At 50.8% G+C, this 17,456-nt stretch overlaps 5 protein-coding genes across 5 annotated transcripts; 2 read left to right on the top strand and 3 right to left on the bottom strand.

The window, feature by feature from the left end:
• Window positions 1-4,486: 4,486 nt before the first annotated feature.
• Window positions 4,487-5,289, bottom strand: V2A60_004659 (uncharacterized protein; the record flags this gene model as incomplete). The annotated part of the gene is made up of 2 exons (XM_083255976.1): window positions 4,487-4,864; window positions 4,927-5,289. The coding sequence occupies 2 exons, from the start codon at window positions 5,287-5,289 to the stop codon at window positions 4,487-4,489; spliced, it is 741 nt and encodes a 246-aa protein (XP_083112102.1).
• Window positions 5,290-6,709: 1,420 nt separating this feature from the next.
• Window positions 6,710-9,401, top strand: V2A60_004658 (E3 ubiquitin-protein ligase HRD1; the record flags this gene model as incomplete). The annotated part of the gene is made up of 2 exons (XM_083255975.1): window positions 6,710-7,265; window positions 7,327-9,401. 2 exons carry the CDS (start codon window positions 6,710-6,712, stop codon window positions 9,399-9,401), a joined length of 2,631 nt encoding a protein of 876 aa, XP_083112101.1.
• Window positions 9,402-9,962: 561 nt separating this feature from the next.
• On the bottom strand, window positions 9,963-12,353 carry V2A60_004657 (glycosyltransferase family 8 protein; the record flags this gene model as incomplete). The annotated part of the gene is made up of 6 exons (XM_083255974.1): window positions 9,963-10,205; window positions 10,298-11,006; window positions 11,059-11,351; window positions 11,408-12,099; window positions 12,208-12,235; window positions 12,315-12,353. 6 exons carry the CDS (start codon window positions 12,351-12,353, stop codon window positions 9,963-9,965), a joined length of 2,004 nt encoding a protein of 667 aa, XP_083112100.1.
• Window positions 12,354-13,518: 1,165 nt separating this feature from the next.
• On the bottom strand, window positions 13,519-15,019 carry V2A60_004656 (mitochondrial carrier domain-containing protein; the record flags this gene model as incomplete). The annotated part of the gene is made up of 8 exons (XM_083255973.1): window positions 13,519-13,546; window positions 13,602-13,734; window positions 13,786-13,957; window positions 14,028-14,214; window positions 14,271-14,388; window positions 14,457-14,583; window positions 14,649-14,735; window positions 14,798-15,019. 8 exons carry the CDS (start codon window positions 15,017-15,019, stop codon window positions 13,519-13,521), a joined length of 1,074 nt encoding a protein of 357 aa, XP_083112099.1.
• Window positions 15,020-16,129: 1,110 nt separating this feature from the next.
• On the top strand, window positions 16,130-17,350 carry V2A60_004655 (uncharacterized protein; the record flags this gene model as incomplete). Its single annotated transcript, XM_083255972.1, has 2 exons — window positions 16,130-16,309; window positions 16,376-17,350. 2 exons carry the CDS (start codon window positions 16,130-16,132, stop codon window positions 17,348-17,350), a joined length of 1,155 nt encoding a protein of 384 aa, XP_083112098.1.
• Window positions 17,351-17,456: the final 106 nt, after the last annotated feature.

Raw genomic sequence — 17,456 nt, 5'->3', positions numbered from 1 at the left:
GCCGCCTCACAATACCGTCATATCATACCCTGGTAAGTCAACAACACCCATGTCTGCCACGGGATAGCAGGCTCCGGAGTAATCCTACTGGTAGTCTCGGCGGATGCAGACATGCCCGCTCAATGCCGCGCGGGACGCCATGTTTCCGTCGAGTCAAGTCCGCAGATAGATACATGAGTACTTAAGTAGCTTTCCGCCCTTATTCATTCTGGTGCAAGGCCGCGCATGTAGAAGTAGGAGCGCGGTTCATGTAGGAACCAGTGTCCCGTACGACTCTGCAAACGAGCCGCTGGCCTGTTCCCCAGCAATGCACGGCCCAAAGACCAATGTTGTCGGTCAGGTGCAGATGCCACTAGGATCCTGACTGAGTGTACCGTTATGCAGGTGGGAAAATAGTCGAACCACCGCCAAGTACTCTGACGATTCCGTGCCTCACTTCGTATGATCGCTAGGACCTTCCCTACGAACGAGCCACGCCGTGGCCAAGCGTAACCTTGTTCGCGCCATCTCAAAGTATAGAGCCATGCTGTCGCGTTGAATTGTACTCTCATGGTGCACCCGTGTGTCTCAAAGTATAGAGAGCGCCCATGAACAACACGTCACGTATCCGCGTACCCGGTGGCTTCGGCCCGGCAACGTCGGGGGCTTCAATCTAGAACAATATCGTGTCTAATAAATGCACCTGGCCGTGGTATGACCACGTCTCGCACCCTCTCTTGGGAAACTCATCTGTGCGCCGCTCATCGACCACAATTGCGAGAGCCTCATCACTGTGTAACTCCTCAGCAACGCAGGGGCTCTCCGTGTGCTATCGTACAGATTCTGATGTCTGGCTGTATGTGACACCCCATGGCCCAAGAGGATGGGTGGAACTGGCTGGGGTACCTACTGGTCGGTGGGATGCGGGCAAAGATGCCACCAAAGCATGCCTTTGATTGGTACTGAGCCTCTCACTTCCGAGAAAGTGTCGCCTTCCTTGCACTCTATCATACACTCTACGCGCATTGAGAATACTATCCAAATTGCGATAGACAGCCGCCGAAAATGAAGTGTATCATGGCGCTTTTCAAGATACGAATGTTGAGGCAACTTTCGGCATAGCCTTTCCCCTGGCAATAATACCAGATCTCGGCCTTCGGTACATGTAACAGTCCGCATCCCAGCGGACCCCTGCCAAATTGTCTTTCGTGTTTTTTAGTGATCAATACTCCCAGTTGATGCCAGGCAGTTAGTGTTTTAGGCCTTGTCGTTCAATCTGAAAAGCAAAACAACAATTTCGGCACATGACGGGATATTCATTGCTCTGACAGATCGAGTTTATATTTGCAGTGAAATTTATACTGCAATCTCATTTTTGACAGGTACTGTCTCTAACCCGCGTTTGGTCTCTACGTAGCTCACAACTATGTAATCACTCATCTGTACCCGAGTAATACACCCAGTCAATTCGAGCAGTAAGATGGCAACACCAGCTTTACTTTTGTCTGCCAGTTGAATACTGACAGAGAAGTGTAAAGACAATAGTGCATCTCATTTTGATTTGTCGATTGCTGGGGGCTACACGTTCGAGACATTACTTAACGGCTTTACACAGCTAGATGCTGAGTAAATTGAGGAAGCCGCCGTTTCCTGTGACTCCTGCGAATGTGTATCAGATTATCTAGAAGGGCGAACAGGGGATCTGATCGTGGCGGTGACAACCCCAAAAGGGCGAGATTAACGGCGGGTTCCTGCTATATGGGGCTGATGGAACAGCCTCGTTCTCTCAGCAGCGCCGCTCCGTTGCATGGTTGGGGCAAGAATGGGTGGCTTTTCCAATAGCTGCGCATGATTGAGGGAACGAGAAGCCGCCACGCTTTCTGATGCTATTGGAAGGAAATGCAAGCCAGCCACATGAACAAGAAACGGTTCGCGAAGACGCATTTCGGTCACTGTCCGTTGCCCGAAGCGGTAGCAGTGTGTGCCTGCATACTTACACGGTCCGAAATTTTCGCCTCTCGATGCGTACTTCAGATGCACTGAGATATGATCGCCGGCTGAGCTGAGCCTACCGACAAGATTGTTGGCCTTGTACTTGTGCCTTGTGGGTTTCCGACGGGTTCAAATAATCCCGGGTTACATGGTGTACATATTATTCGACGTAACACAGTTCAATCTAGCTTAAATTCTCTATTTGCCCTCTCAAGATGCGCTTTTCATCTTAATTATTCTTGATTACGGTTTGCCTAGCTGAACAGTAGTGACGCTTGGGCCTGGCGGCATGGGGGCCAGTGGCGGCGGTGTCGTTGTCCCAGGTGGGAAAAGTGAGCAAGGCGAGCTGCACCCACGATAACACCTGGTCAGTGTGGCGCCTTTGGTGATACTCAACAATTGTAGTGAATATTATCAATGCTAAGTTCTGTGGTGTTGAGGGCCCTATGGAAGTATTCGTGTCTGTATCTGTAGGACAAGATATAACGATTGATGTGCTTCTGCAGGCCTTGATCCCTAGAACAACTATTCTGCTTTATCCCTAAAACTATTCTGCTCAAAGCGTCGTTCTATTTTCAGTTAGATGGCGAACACTAATTACCGTGCGTAGGGGCTGGACAGAAACTGATCCCACAGTAGCCCCGCGGCTCCAGGCAAAATCGCTTAACGGCGGAAAGCTTCCGCACCATTGATGTGAGGGACGGGGGTGTACGTTTAACCCCTTGTTCACTTTCGCTTGTTGGCGTAGGGGCAGTTTCGAGGCAGCGATGGGGCGAGGTTGACAGCAAGCGGCCCCTCCCATCGAGCTTTGAGAGCTCCTTTATCTATTCCCTTCTCAGGCTTTCTTCAAAGAGCAGTAGAAAACGTTGTCCGATACCCACAAGTTAAGAAATGAATCTCAGGGTCCTTGGCACATTGTCAAGGCTTATCCCGCAGATTTGTGATCCACCGCCACGGTGCAGAGAGTTTCCTCACGGTGGGTATCCTCAGGCAGTTGCCAATTCCGGTTGCTACTTGACTCTGCTCTGATGACTGGTCAAGAAACCGTTCTATGTATATATGTTATAGTGTGAACTCGGTCCCGTTTATGCCTATATGTCAACTTTGAGGTGAGTGCCTTTTGCAAGTTGAAAGGTATACTGACATATTGTTATCCGCTCGGCATTTTGCCATTTCTGGATAATTCCTCATGCTCTGCAGGAGAGTTTACAGATGTGCACTTTCATGAGCGGGCTTCGGCTTCCGACGTCAGTCCCCTCACCACTATTGGCATTGCCACCTTCCCCCCCTCCGACGCAGACCGAAATAAAGACACCCATGCATCAGTCAACTCTCAAATAAGCGGCTCCGTACAAGATTGATTGTTCTCAATATGTTGTTCTCGGTTCGCCGGCGTCGAGCGTATGCTTGGTCTCTTCGCATTCCTCGTATATGCTAGTGCGACAAGGATATGTCAGTTTCAGCCCTGCCATCTCATGCATGGCATGCAAGCATATAGGAAGATATCTAGTACATAGGATCCTCCTGCATCTTTAGATTGAATCACATATACCTTCCTTAATGATGCTATTGGCCCATGAACTGGTCTCGGGTCAGGACGTTGTCAAGCCTGAACTCGGCACCCATGACAACAAGGATACAAAGTGTTTTCAGATTGCCTGTAATCATTCAACTGAGTAAAAGCGTATACCAGTACTGTATTTATGCAAAGCGGAACCCGAAGTGATAATTCGGCGAAGCCCTCAAGCGCTGCTCTGTAGTATTTGGAACAGAGAGAGGGCTCCACCTGGCTATAATAGCTATCAATTATTATTTTGCTTGGTTTTGATGATTACCGCGGGTCTATCTCACAGTCCACGTACGGCAATGATCCATTTGGAGCTTGGTCAGTCATCATGAATGTACAAATAGACCTTGACGAGCGGAGCGGCCATTACAGATCAATATTTGCTCTTGGTCTTGAACCGCAATTTCAACAGTACTTGAGAGGGAAAACTCTGGATCGTAATGTATTCGAGTTGGAAGACACTCGAATAATCATCCTTCACTGCCAATTCTCGCGGGCTTTGATACGGGTCCAAGCTGACAATGACTTGTAATGCTGCCTCGATAGCTCTGGCATGCTGCATCTTGACTTAAAGATGCTGCTACTTTTTGACTTATCAAATTTAAAGATCTTGGCATGTATATTTGGCGTTACAAATGGGGACTGGGAAGAAAGGCTGCTACGTCTCCCAGTGGCCGTTCCTGTCCTTTGCTTCGCTCCACTGAGTAGCTGCGGGAGACGAGGACTCGAGGGATGATAGACGAACCCTGACCTACAACAGAAATCCATTTCTTGGTTCTTTTCGCTTTCTCTGAAGATCTTCAGACCCTTCCGATATCATACTGTCAAGTTTAACCTTTCCCTGACATGTTGTACTGCTGGTAATGCGGAGTTTCTGTTTGCGACGACTATGTAATGAAAACTATATGTCATCTATGATTATATGTAGGGCTTGTCTTTCATCAAAAATCATACCATTGTGCCCCCGTTTACCAAGTAAGTTTGTCCAGATACCCATCGGCTATCAGGGCCAGCTAAAAAGGCAACTACGTTGGCAATTTCGGCTGGCTCGCCGAATCGACCGAACGGGTTCATCTTCTTGAGGGCTTCAATATGGGCTTCACTTTTTCCCTTAAAGAATAATTCGGTGGCAGTTGGGCCTGGACCAACAGCATTCACAGTGATGCCCTTCGAAGCCAGACCTTTTGACATAACACGCGTCATCTGCTCAATTGCGCCCTTGGTTGAGGCATAGAGAAGGTATTCAGGCAATACAAGTGAGTGATGGCAAATTCCTGTAGAAACAAAGATGATGCTTCCACCATCGCGGATATGTGGTGCAGCTTTCTATCGTTTGATTAGCTGCAAATCGATCTTGGGCATTGGAAGGTTTCGAAGTTCAGATTTACCTGAGCAAGGAAGTACGGCCCCTTCACGTTAAGGTTGAACATGGTGTCAAAGTCCTTCTCTGTTGTATTCTCTACATTGCGCATCATCATCATGGCAGCATTAGCCATCACGACGTCGATATGATCGAACTTTTTCACTGTTTCGTTGATAAGTTTTGTGATTCCGTTCATCGTACTAGCATCAGCCTGCACAGCTAATGCACGCTCTTCTCCAATAGAGGAAACTAGAGCATTCGCGCCAGCTTCATCGCTGTAGTAGTTGATAACAACGCTGGCGCCGTCTCGAGCCAACCGTTCAATACAGGCTTTTCCAATACCATTGGAGCCTCCTGTAATGAGAACGACTCGTCCAGCGAGAGCCATTATTTCCGGGCAAATTTGAGGTATTGTCGAGAGAAGTAAAGGTTGGAGCTGCAGGGAGACTGATCGTTGTTGGATGAAGTGGATTCGGTTGTGTAGTGATGGTGAAGTAGCTCTATTAAATATTGCGCGGAGCAACAGCCAGGGGCGGGTAAGATTTTATGTGGCGCGGACTTAACGGTCTCGTGAAGAGTATGATAATTGTATCATTAACAAGTCTCGACGTCAACGACTTCGCCCCTTTCCTTGTGTTAGTGCCCTCCCTCAGGTTGCCGCCGGCTGTGCTTCCACTGCAGCAAGTCATTTATGAATCTAGACTAACGGGAATATTTAAGTCAATACTAATAAATGGAAGCTGCTTCGTAGTACTGAGTTTCGAGCGCAAGTTTGCATTATCCTTGGCGATCGGAGATGCTCCCATTAACCCCACGAGGCACCCGCATCGGAGCTACGGACCAGATAGCGCAATATATATCCGACGCCATACATACTTGCTCCACCAAACCAGCAAAAATAAGACAATGAACCTTTGAGCATTCTTTTTTATCCGTCTGTGCTAAATTTGGCTGTGCTGAATAACGTAATTGTTCCAGAGAATATGCCTAAAAACGCGCCGTGCTGGATAGAGCCAGTCGCAATTGTACAGAAGATTGCAGTTTCTAAATTCATTACTAGCCGAGAATCAAGTATACTTTATTTATCCATTTCCATATTCTCTTTTTTTGTCAACTTAAATCTTAAGCACGACATTGACTTGACCCTTGGAGGGGCGTTCGTGAGTCGATCATCACGTGCCAGTGGTGACTAAGTGCGTCATTGGAGCTCCCCAGCTCGGCCACAGTCAGTCAACGCTAACGTGGCTTCTAGACAGTTGCCGTGTCCTCAGCTGCCTCGAAACGACAAACCATTCTCTCTCGTCGCGCTTGCCCGGGAGGTCCCAAAATGGGGATATAACAGGATTTCATAGCCTAATTATTGGATATTGACATTGCAAATCTTGTGCCAATGCCCAAAATGCGCCTGGGATGGTATGCCGGGGTAAGCTCTCCCTCCATCTCTACAGCTTGCGCCTCCGACGCGCCATGAAATACGTGGCTGTTAACATTTTGTTTGTAGGGGTCAACAGCCCTCGCTGGCGCTGTTGTCTTCTCGGCTTTTCAGCAGAGAGCCAACTTCTATTCAGCGATGGTTTATCTCTCGCAGAGCAATTTCTGCTTGCTGGTGGGTAAAACCGAGACACCCCTTGCCTGACGGCTACGGTCTAATGCGAGTTTGATACCAGGTGTTGATTAACTTTACACTACTCATTTACGGAACATTTATATACGGTCTTTCCCAATTATGTTGGGGAACCCTACGAACTGCCGAAGTCGAGCAACTTACGGAACGAGCCTGGTTCGCTATTACCGAGACATGCTTAGCCATGACTATATTTCGCGACGAGCTTGGGGCCTGGTTTCTCGTCATGTTTACGGCTCTTGTGACGGGCAAGGTTTGGGGCTGGATAGGCGATGGCCGAGTCGAGTTCTTGGAACAGCAACCGCCGGCGAACCCCCGTCTCTTTCATACCCGCCTGACTATTTCCCTTCTCATGAGCTTCCTCTACGACGTTTGGATTTTTCGATACTGCATCAATACCGTTATCCAGGAGGCCAAAGCTGACATGATGGTTATGTTTTTGTTTGAGTTTGCCGTTTTAGCAACGACATCTGGGAGATCGGGTGCCCGATACATACTCTCCATCATCGAGCAGAAGATGATCCAGACGCAGACGCAGGCTCGCCTTCTGGAACGCAAACAAGAGGTCAGAGAGCAAAGAGATGCAATGATACGACAGCGCGCAGAAGCAGCTGCTAGCGGCCAATCAGCTGATACCGAAGAACCTCTCCCGGATCCCGACGATATTGACGAGATGGACATAGAGGTTCCTGGCTGGGCCACAAAAGGCGAATGGGTGCTCTGGCTCGATCTCTTAACAGGTAGATTGCTTTCAATCATTTACTCTCTTATCCGAGGTTATTACTGACTAGCATGATATAGACACTTTGAAGCTTGTTCTATATATTACGTTCTTCGTCCTGTTGACGATTTTCTACACATTCCCGATCCACATCATGCGAGACTTGCTCATGACTGCGAGAGACTTTCTCAAGCGCCTTAACTCAGTTTTGCGATATCGTCGTGCGATCCAGGAAATGAACAGATATCCAGATGCCACGCAAGCTGAACTAGATCAGGAAAACACCTGTATTATTTGCCGAGAGGACATGCGAATTTGGGATCTCAACGCCAATCCGGGGGCTCTCGACCGCATTCGGCCCAAAAAGCTGCCATGTGGTCACATTCTTCATCTTGGCTGTCTCAAAAGCTGGCTTGAGAGGCAGCAAGTCTGCCCAACATGCAGAAGTCCTGTCACGCCAGATCGAGTGCCCCCCACGGCAAACCGAAATGCCAACCGTGCACCTGCGGCACCTCAGGTGCCTAACAATGGACTGCAAGCTGCTCAAGTGGGGTTTGCCCAAGAGCCTCGATTTGGCAGGTTTGCATTGGAACAGGCAATACTCGACCCAGCGGCTCAAGCTGGCTTGAATGTGGACGCAGCTCGCAGGCCAGCTAACGCTGCCCTCCATCGCGCCAATGCGCCAAATGTGCGACCAATGGAAGAGTTCCACGAAATGATTAGAGATGAGGATCGACGTCGTCAAGAAGCAGAAGATCGATTGCGTAGACGCTGGCGTCGTGCCATTCCGCAAGATACTGCCGGCGCACACCTTCAGAACAATACATCTCAATCGCAACCACCTCAGCATCCGTCTCAGCAGAGTGCAGGATCCCCACTTGCTTCAGGTCAATCAGCCCAGCCCACGCACAACCAGGGACAAGAACTGCCGTCAGTGGTACAGCAAGGCCCCCATCAGACAGATCTGAACCTCCAAAGAATGTTCCCGACCTCACAACCACACGCCACTCGCCAAACCCTGTTGAACCAGGGCTCTGCCTTGCGATCGCACAGACTTAGAGCGCTATCGACTATATACAGCCAAGCCTCGGTCTTGGTTCGCCAAGAAGCCGAGACTTTACGTATCTCCAATGAGCAACTACAGGTTCTCGGGCAGCTGGTCACTGAGCTTGAGCGATTAGAGGCGTTACATCATGAAAACTCCGATAGCCCTCTTCCTGGCACTGAAGCCCAACCGCAGGACCATGTCCTTGGCCATAACTTCGCGGGGCTGCGCAGTAACAGGACCGTGCCATCACGTACACAAAGTCCCGTCATGGCGAGACACGGGGCTACTTCATACTCTGCATCAATCCCTGCCGGCAGTCCCGACCTACCTGAGGGCGTCGCTATCCCTCCTGGGTGGACGTTGATGCCGCTGCAGAGGTTAGATGGCCAGCATCAGACCCACCCTACCAGTACACAACGTTCGTCCCGAGCTTCTTCTGCTGGACCTGCCACATCTTCGCTGAGTGAGGAGCGCACTTCCGTGGTTCCAGTGCCGCATGCTCCAACCTCGCAGCCGTCCCAGCGAACCAATGTACATCTTCTGGAGCGTATTCCTGGAACTAACAACTTCCGCCTTTCTGGACCCAACGGCGGAGGAGCCAGGTCCGAGCCGACAACAGCAACTGGTGACGCGTTGGGTGACGCTCAGGGATCTGTTGTAACTCAACAGCAACTTCTAGATCGGTTCTTCGGCCGAGGGCGAGGTAGGGAGCCTGGATCTGCAACAAGGCCTGAGAACGTGACGCGCAGCACTACTACCACGTCGGTTGCACCAGTTGAAGAGCAGCCGCCCGCTACCACTGCCACTTCTACTTCTGCACCAGCTCCTGCCTCCAATATACCAAACTGGGGCGGGTCTTCGCAGCACTTTGGCAGTTCCACGAGTAATGAGCCTAGGGGTAATGATACTGGTGTACCGGCGGGAGATGACGCCTCTCCCGCAGCTGGCAGTATCCAGTCTACGGATGATAGCGACCCAGATGGTAGCGCCGCCGCGTCCGACTCGGAAGACTTGAAAGGCAAATCTGATGCGGAACGTGTTGAAGGCAGCAAGGCAGCGGGCAAGGCCGTCACCATGGAGGAGGTTTCTGATGAGGAAGACGACTGAGGTCGTCTCAAACTGTAACGAGCAGGTGATGCCAGTCCCATGACAGGACGTGGGAACTGTGAGGCCTGCTTTTTTTACCAAGTACATAGCGTCGCATGCCAGTGTCGGCAGTTGAATGATGATTGCTTTTCTTTCTGTGCCTTTAAGACTGGGGCTCCTGTGTGTCCAAGATGATTTTTGCATTGAAAAAAAATACCACGTAATTCTAAGGTACGTGAATGCACAAAGTCTTGCTTAAATTATAACTGAAAGACAATGAAACGAAAGTGGCCCGGCAAAGGAATGGAATGCAATAACATCAAGAAAAAAGGATGCGCCAGCCATTCGTCGTTTGGCCAGCCAACCCTCAGGCATTCGTGTGATCCAAGAGTCGAAACAGTACCATGTACCATGTAGCATCAAACATGGACAATTTGGGATACAAGAAGGGGGTCATCAAAACTAAACCACAGCGGCTAGTCATGATAAGAGCAAACGTATAGCACTAACATAACACATCACATAGACACATTACGATCATAGTGCACTGTGATCCATCACCTCAGTAGTTGTTGCATCACCCTATTCGGCTGCTGCTGCTGGGGGCTGTTGGGGAGCCTGCTGGGGAACCCTCGGCGTGTCGACTGCGACGGGTGTCGGGCCGAGCACACCAAAACTGCTCGTCGTCGTCGGTATGGCCATCTCAGGAGTATGTGGTGATGACTCGCTGACCATGCCGAGAGACTCGCCATCTGCGCCGGAGAGTCGCCGCAGAAGCTCCTCGGAGTGTTGGGCGGCGAGTTTTTGTAGTTGCTCTGTTGGGTTCTATTGGTGGCCGGGGATTAGTTTCGGGTTTTTGAAGCAAAGGCAACTGAAAGAAGAAAACCTCCACGATTTTACCTCACGGCCGTACTTACCCATTCGGATTGTGCAGGAACCCCGTCTGCCGCAGGTACTGTTTTTGCCAGGTCCTTGCTTGCAGCATCCTCTCCATCGTCGCCACCCCAGAACGACGGGCGGCGTACGGGTGCCGGCGTGACAGGTAAGCTTGGCCGCTCGACTTCAGTAGGAAAGTCTGTGAGTTTCAGGCCGCGAAAGTCGAGCCTCTTCTGGGGGGGCGACTGAGGCACATCTCCGCTCTTGGAGGCCGGTAGGCTGATTTGAGAACTCTTGCCTCTGCTATGTCCTCTGGAGCGCTCGATGTACCGGCTTATTTCGGGCACATCGTCCCATGCGTTCACCAAAGTAAAAGAACTCCACACACTTGGGGCGGATGTGGGAATAGTAGCGGAAGTCTTTGCCTGTATCGTGCCAGCTCCGGAGGCGGTGTTGCATGGCGGTTCTGCCTGAACTTCTTTCTCTTTGGCTGAAACAGGGAGCGGCAGTTCGTCGGGTACATCAGGGAATGCTCGAGATGCCTGCGGTTGTTGGCCCTCCCAGGGAAATATTGCCTTTGGTGGCTGTGCCAATGGGGTGGGACGCTGCTTGGGAACCTCGTACCACATGTCTTTGGGAGGGCTTGGATATCTTGCGGGAGGTACAAATGGTTTGACGTCTTGGGACATCACATAATGCGTTTTTGGGAAATTTTCCGCCTCCGGTTTCGAATCTCTCGGGGGAGGTTGTCTGAGAGCATTTAGTAAAGTTGCAGAATATTGTTTCAAAGATGATGTCTCACCGCTGAGCGTCCCAGCTCTGGTCTTGCGAATGGATGTATGTTTTAATCTCCTTTTGCTCTTGGCCAGCATGCCGGGAGACTTGAGGCTCGGTTAAGGGATCTTGAAACTTGGTCGATTGAAGCGTTGGAAATTGGCTGTGATTATGCGGTTGCCCTTGTATTTGTGGCAGCACAGGTGACGGCTGTTTGATGTTTTGGTGAGGTAGTGGCTGCGGCTGTTGAGCATCAGGATGCCTGGCTTGGATTTGTGATTGCACCCCTTCGCTACGACTTTGCGAGTCGCTCGACCCATGCTGTTCGATGAGCGTTAGCCATTTGAAGCGCATTGACTAAGTCACATAAACTATACCTGTATATGATAATGGCGATCATAGACGGACCACCATCGGCCTATCATTTCACCGTAGGGCGAGGCTCCATGTAACGCATGGCGGCCTTCAAACCAAGGCTTATTTGGGCCGATAAAATGAAACATGCTAATGCTGGATTGAAAATGACGATATGCTGGCAAATACTGATAATGAGCTGAAGGTGTGACATTGTAGGTGAAAGACAGACGATGCACCGTGTTTTTGAAGTACATATTCAACAGTCCTTGATCTGCGCCATCAAAGGAAATGCCACGCTCCGCCATGGCAAGCAGAGCATAGTAGTCTCCCAGGTTGGGAGTCATTGCCATGACGCCGGTGTTGAAAAGGTCCGGCCAGCCAATGTCTGGCGCAGCGCTAAAAGGCTGTTGAAGGGCGAAAAGCTCATCCGGGGCGCGATAAGCGACTACATCGGCGTCTAAATATACAATCTTGGAGAACTGGGTTTGCTTCCAGAGGCTAATCTTTGTGAACGCGGAATCGAGGTCGGGACGGTTCATCAGGTAGAGGTTCTCGCGATGCTCATTGCGAATTCGAGGGACCGGAATAACGTGATCGAAGACGGCTCGAAGTTGGGTTATCGAGTCGGCGGAGACACTGTCAAGGGTGAAAAAGACGACGAGCTTGCGCGAGGTGCCCGCATCTCGAAGGGAATGCGCAAGAACGAGGGCGCCTAATAATTTGCGTCGAAAATATTAGGCACGATTCGTCGAGAGTTTGGAGGGTGGGAAGCGGTTGTTGGCCGGTAGGTTTGCGACAATGACGTCGGCCACTGACTGACCTGGTAGATACGAGTCCGTCAACAGGAGCTACGGGGGCAGAGATGTTAGCTTCAGGCGTCCGTTGGTCCACGGAAAAGGACTTAGAAGGCGTATTGGAGTATCATACCGTCGCATACGCTTGTTCTCCGTCTGCGTGTGCCGCCATGGCGACGTGGGCGAGGATGGAGGTAAGTTCGCAGCTCGTCAAAGAACCAATCTCTCCGGGTGCCGCTGTGGGGCGAGACAGAGCGATTCTATGGCTCAAAGGTCCCAGGCCACGGAGGCGTTGATGCAAACGTCGACGTCTCGAATGAGATGAGGCTCTATCCCAGTCTTCAGCTCCGACGATGTCCTACACCTTTAAGAATTGGTGGCGGAGAAGACGGGAGCGAGGCCAGGAAATCAGTCGAGCTGAGTGACGAAACGACTTATTGACGCGGAGGTGGAGGCAAGGTCCTACTTACTAGGTAAGTAGGGTAGGTTGAGTGGGGAGCTCGCTCTACCTTGGTACTGAGTACCTTAGCTTATGGTATTAGTAGCACCGTCTAGCACTAAGAGCAAATGCCTACTCAGTAATGAACAAGCTGAGAGTCTAGCTCATTCAACTGCTGCAGGAGGAAATGTGGTGGCTGCATGGCGCGCCGCAGTCATAGATTACAGAGCGTTTGCAGCGATATGGCATTGCGATTCTCAGTGCATGAGCGCATGGCCACTAGGCAGTGCCTAAGTACCTACTTAGGTGCAGACTTATAAAATGTACTTAGTAGGTTAGTACGGGTACCTTATTACTTACAAGTTGCTGGTCACCTAGTGAGCCCTGGCCAAGTGCCCTACCTAAACAAGTACTTACTGGGGAACGCGCTCTCTGAATACCAATCACGTCTCAAGTGGATGCTGTGTTGAGTTCCTCTCATAGTATGCCGCCCGAGCCTTGTTCCGCACTGCAGAATGCTTGTCGCGTGCAATCTCGAGCACTACTCGTTAGCTGCTAACGTGCATGCGTCCAATGCGGGTGACCAGCCACACAACCCGTCAGCATGCGTTTACAGCCTGCGTCCCATCTGCGCAAGCAGTGGGTGTGTGGTACGTGTAGTACTTCGCACGGTCTGAATACCAGTTGCCTTCGTGTCGTACGGTTGGTTGCATCTATGCGTTCTATTTTTGGATCCAGTGGCTCCCTTTAGACCAGGCAGAAGCATCCCAACATCGCTCCAGCGTTTTGCCCTCAATTACCCAAGACAGATCCTACAAACACCTCAGACAGAGGTGACGAGACATTTAAGACGGCGATATTGTTTTGGCACCAGACATCTCTTTTGCAACGTGAACCCTCACGCTGCGCCCTTCTTGGGCTCCAAACTAAGACTTGGGGTCAGCCTCGTAAAGATTGACACGCACTCAAAGACGAACTCACTAGTCGAGGAACAGCCTCCACAGAATGGAGAACAAAAGTCCCTGCAGGCCGTTGCACAAGATGCGTGTCGGCAATCCTCGACCCAAAAGACCCGACACGCCATCGCCCTGGATGACCAGCCTTGCCGCTTTGGCTAAGTTTCTGTCAGAGCATATCTCGTTGGGTTGATTGCTACTGTTCTTACTATAGGAAACCTGCGTATCATTGACTTGGCGATACGTCTTGACCACTCGGAGGGAGTTTGATACACAATCAGACACCAGTGACGCCGCAAATCCGATCAACGCTAGACGCAGAAGCCAAAGGACAATTTGCTCTTTCGGTGGCTCTTTGATGGCTTCGTTCAATATGTTGTACTGTCGGGACGAAGTGTCTGTGAGCAAAGGACCTCTCCGTACCAACACCAGTCCTCCCGCGCAAACATACCGTTGCAAACCATGGATAATGTCCCACAAAAGTAGCTCCCGCAGTGGCAAACGCTCCCCACCAAAGTGTACCAAGACCATGTTTCTTCATGCGCGCGCGGAGCAGAGCAGTGCCTGCGGCGCCTTGAACCTGAAGAGTTGTCTTCAACGTGTCGACCGGAGTAAGAATCATTCTGAAAATGGCCGCACTGCGTCCTATTAGCTTATTTTTCTCGTCGCGAACCTTTGAAAGCAGCACTCATACCAAAAAGAGGCGAATATTGTCTTGATGAGGACCGGCAGATCCTTGAGGTACGAATTCGACTGGAGAAGCGCAAGGATACCAGCATTGGCAGCAGTGTCGCCGAATCTCGAGACAGGGCCTGTCACGAACTGGTAAGCTTGCTTTGGTTTTTCTTAAGCTCTCATTCCTCGAACGCTTGTCTCATACCTTGGATCAACGCAGCCCCGATGCCGTCGTAGTAGCGGCCCAGGCCGCCGCTGGTATACAAGGTCGTGCTGGCTGTTGAAAAGGACGTCCCATAGCGGTACTGGTAGTTCATAACGGTTCGTAATGGCTAAGATGATTCATTTAGTCTATTTCCTTTACACGATCCAGCAAGCACAAAAAAAATCGACCTACCATCAGCAGTAGCACCTGGAGTACCATAGCTGCGGCACCACTCAGGCCGCCGCCCAGAGCTTTCTTCAACGCTTTGTGAAAATCAAACTGGAAAATTCATGAATTAAAAACTACACCAACTCGTTACGGTCAAATGTGGCATCACTCACGTCGACATCGCTGCCGGCATCGATCCAGCCTTTCACAAAAAGAGTCGTAACGCCGATGGCGATAAGGCCGAGAACTGCCCTCAACAAATACACCGGGTATCGGACCGCTGGGGCTGGTTCATCCCCCGCCTGCGTATGAACATTATCATTCTCTTGGTTTATCAGCGGGCTCTCTTCGGTGTACGCCGGTCGCTGATTCTCGACATCGCTGTGAGCAGCCATATTTTTTTTGTTGCTCCTCGGCACAGCCAGTCTATCAAGTCATCGACCCAGAAACAACGGTGGCAGTAGTCGTCAGGCGGAAATTCACCTTTTTCAGTTCTAAACCCGCAAATGCGGGCTGACAAATGGGGCACCCAGTGATATGGTGCAATTGATACTGCACGGGCAATGCGGTACCCCATTGGGAAGCAGGAGGGGTGATGCAATGCGGGTGCATATGGCGAGCATGTCGCGTTTGAGCTAAAAGTTGCCCAGGGTCCCACCCCGAATGCTTCCTCCAGAGCTCGGGCAGATAACGGCCAATCTAGAGTAAGCAATGTAGCTTGCTAGGAATTAACATGGTTTATGGCGTGGAAAGGTGGCTGGATTATCTAAACTGTGACAGCTTGCGTGGTCTATCATGTGGTTATAGTTCGTCCTGTCAAAATCGTTCCGATTATGACCGTAGAAACCTTTTACACTCATCAACACCTTCAGGAACTTTTCGTCACACGGCATGCATTCGTCTCAAGATAGAATAAGATCGGTTGCTATCATTGGTGCCGGCCCGTCTGGTATGTACAGAAACGTCAGCTGTCCAGACAGACACAGCCTCACTCATTTCCACTTACAGGTGCGATAGCGGCGGCAGCGCTCAAGGCGGAGAACTACTTTGACCACATCAAAGTATTTGAGCGTCGTGAAACTGCCGGGGGGACATGGTATCCAAAACTCCATCCCGTTGGGATCTAGCCGTCTCTAACAAAGGAGCAGGATCCATGATCCGGACCCAGGCCCTACCGTTCTAATAGAGCCGGGGAAGCTACCGTCCGAAATAGACGTACATTTGGAAATACCGCCCAATCTGCCGGCGACGACTTTACCGGACAGAACGAATCGATGGGCTACCACGCCTGTATATGATTCTCTTAGGTAAGAGGGCTCAATTTGGAAACGAAAGCATTCCAGGAGGAGAGGCTGACTCGGTGTGTGTTGGATGCAAATAGCACAAACGTTCCCAACATTGTTATGACCTTTTCAGATGCAATGCTTCCGTATGGTCCATTTGCACCGCACTATGTTGCTAGGCAATATATCGAGAACTACTTCGCTCTGCATCGGACAGACACAATGCTCCAAACGAATACAGCCGTTGAAGACCTCACAAGATCGCCGGTCACAGGGCACGATGGGCTTGGCGAGTGGAAGCTGACACTGAAAAGATACGATGCCACTCGTCAGGTAGATGAATGGTGGGAGGAGTTTTTTGATGCTGTTGTACTTGCCAATGGGCATTATGCCGTGCCATATGTACGTTCCATTTCGGCCGACCATGGGCTACCTAAAATACCGGATCGACACTGACCAGGAGAGCAGATCCCCAAAGTGAATGGTCTTGAGCGGTATATTGAAAAATTCCCAGGTAGGGTGTCCCATTCTAAGCGATATCGTAATGCAAAGCTTTACGCCGGCCAGCGTGTTGTGATTATCGGTAATTCTGTTTCTGGCAGGGAGCTGAGTGAGGAGCTGGTGGGTGCTGCCAAGGGCCCCGTGTATCTATCTCGCAGAAGCCCTGCCATATGGGATGGTGACAAGCCACCGCCCGGAATCGAGTGGCGACCTGTTATTTCCGAATACCGGGAGGATGGCGCCATTCTCTTTGCCGACGGCACGACCTTGAAGGAAATAGACGCTGTCATATACTGCACTGGATACAAGCCCTCCTTTCCCTTCTGGAACGAAGACGCAAATGGTGGCCCATTATTTGACTATCGGAAGAACAGGCTCGTGGGCAGCTACCAGCATGTTTTCTTTCGCAACTTCCCGACTCTCGGCATCGTCGGGTTTCCCAAGACGCTTACGTTCCGGAGTTTTGAGTATCAGGCCATTGCGCTGGCGCGGCTGTGGTCTGGCCGTAACGCCAGGCCGTTACCGTCGCCTCAGCAGCAAGAAGCGTGGGAAGAGGAGCGCGCGGAACGCACCCGAGCGCAGCACAAGAAATTCCACGATATCCCTTGGGGGGCCGAGACCAACGACCACCTACGGGAGCTGTTCAACTTTGCGGGGCTGTCCACGCTGGCGGGCGACGGGCTGCTTCCCCCGCCGCTGACGAGGGAGATGGTGTGGGCATACGAGAATGTGCTCAAGTGGAAGATGCCAAAAGGAAAGGGACCGCATGGCGGCAATGATGGCCTTGAAGTAGAGACGGTGATGCAGTTACAGCTAGATACTCCGGCAGCTGATCAAACGTCCAAGCAGCAAGAAGCCTGCGTCGAGGTCGGAAAGGGCTGGGTCGTCGTCGATAAATTTGGGTACTGCACCACCCCTCCCCATTCACTGAAGTCATCATGAACAACCAGACCAGCCGATTTGTAACTTATTCTCTACTACATTAAATAAAATAAAAATAGCGATTCTCCCAAGACTCCGTTTCCTCAACAAAACTTCAACTGCTCCA

This window comes from Cordyceps javanica, chromosome 3, assembly GCF_051103115.1.
Source record: "Cordyceps javanica chromosome 3, complete sequence".
Taxonomy (NCBI): domain Eukaryota; kingdom Fungi; phylum Ascomycota; class Sordariomycetes; order Hypocreales; family Cordycipitaceae; genus Cordyceps; species Cordyceps javanica.
This window is presented reverse-complemented; position numbering and strand designations above follow the sequence as displayed.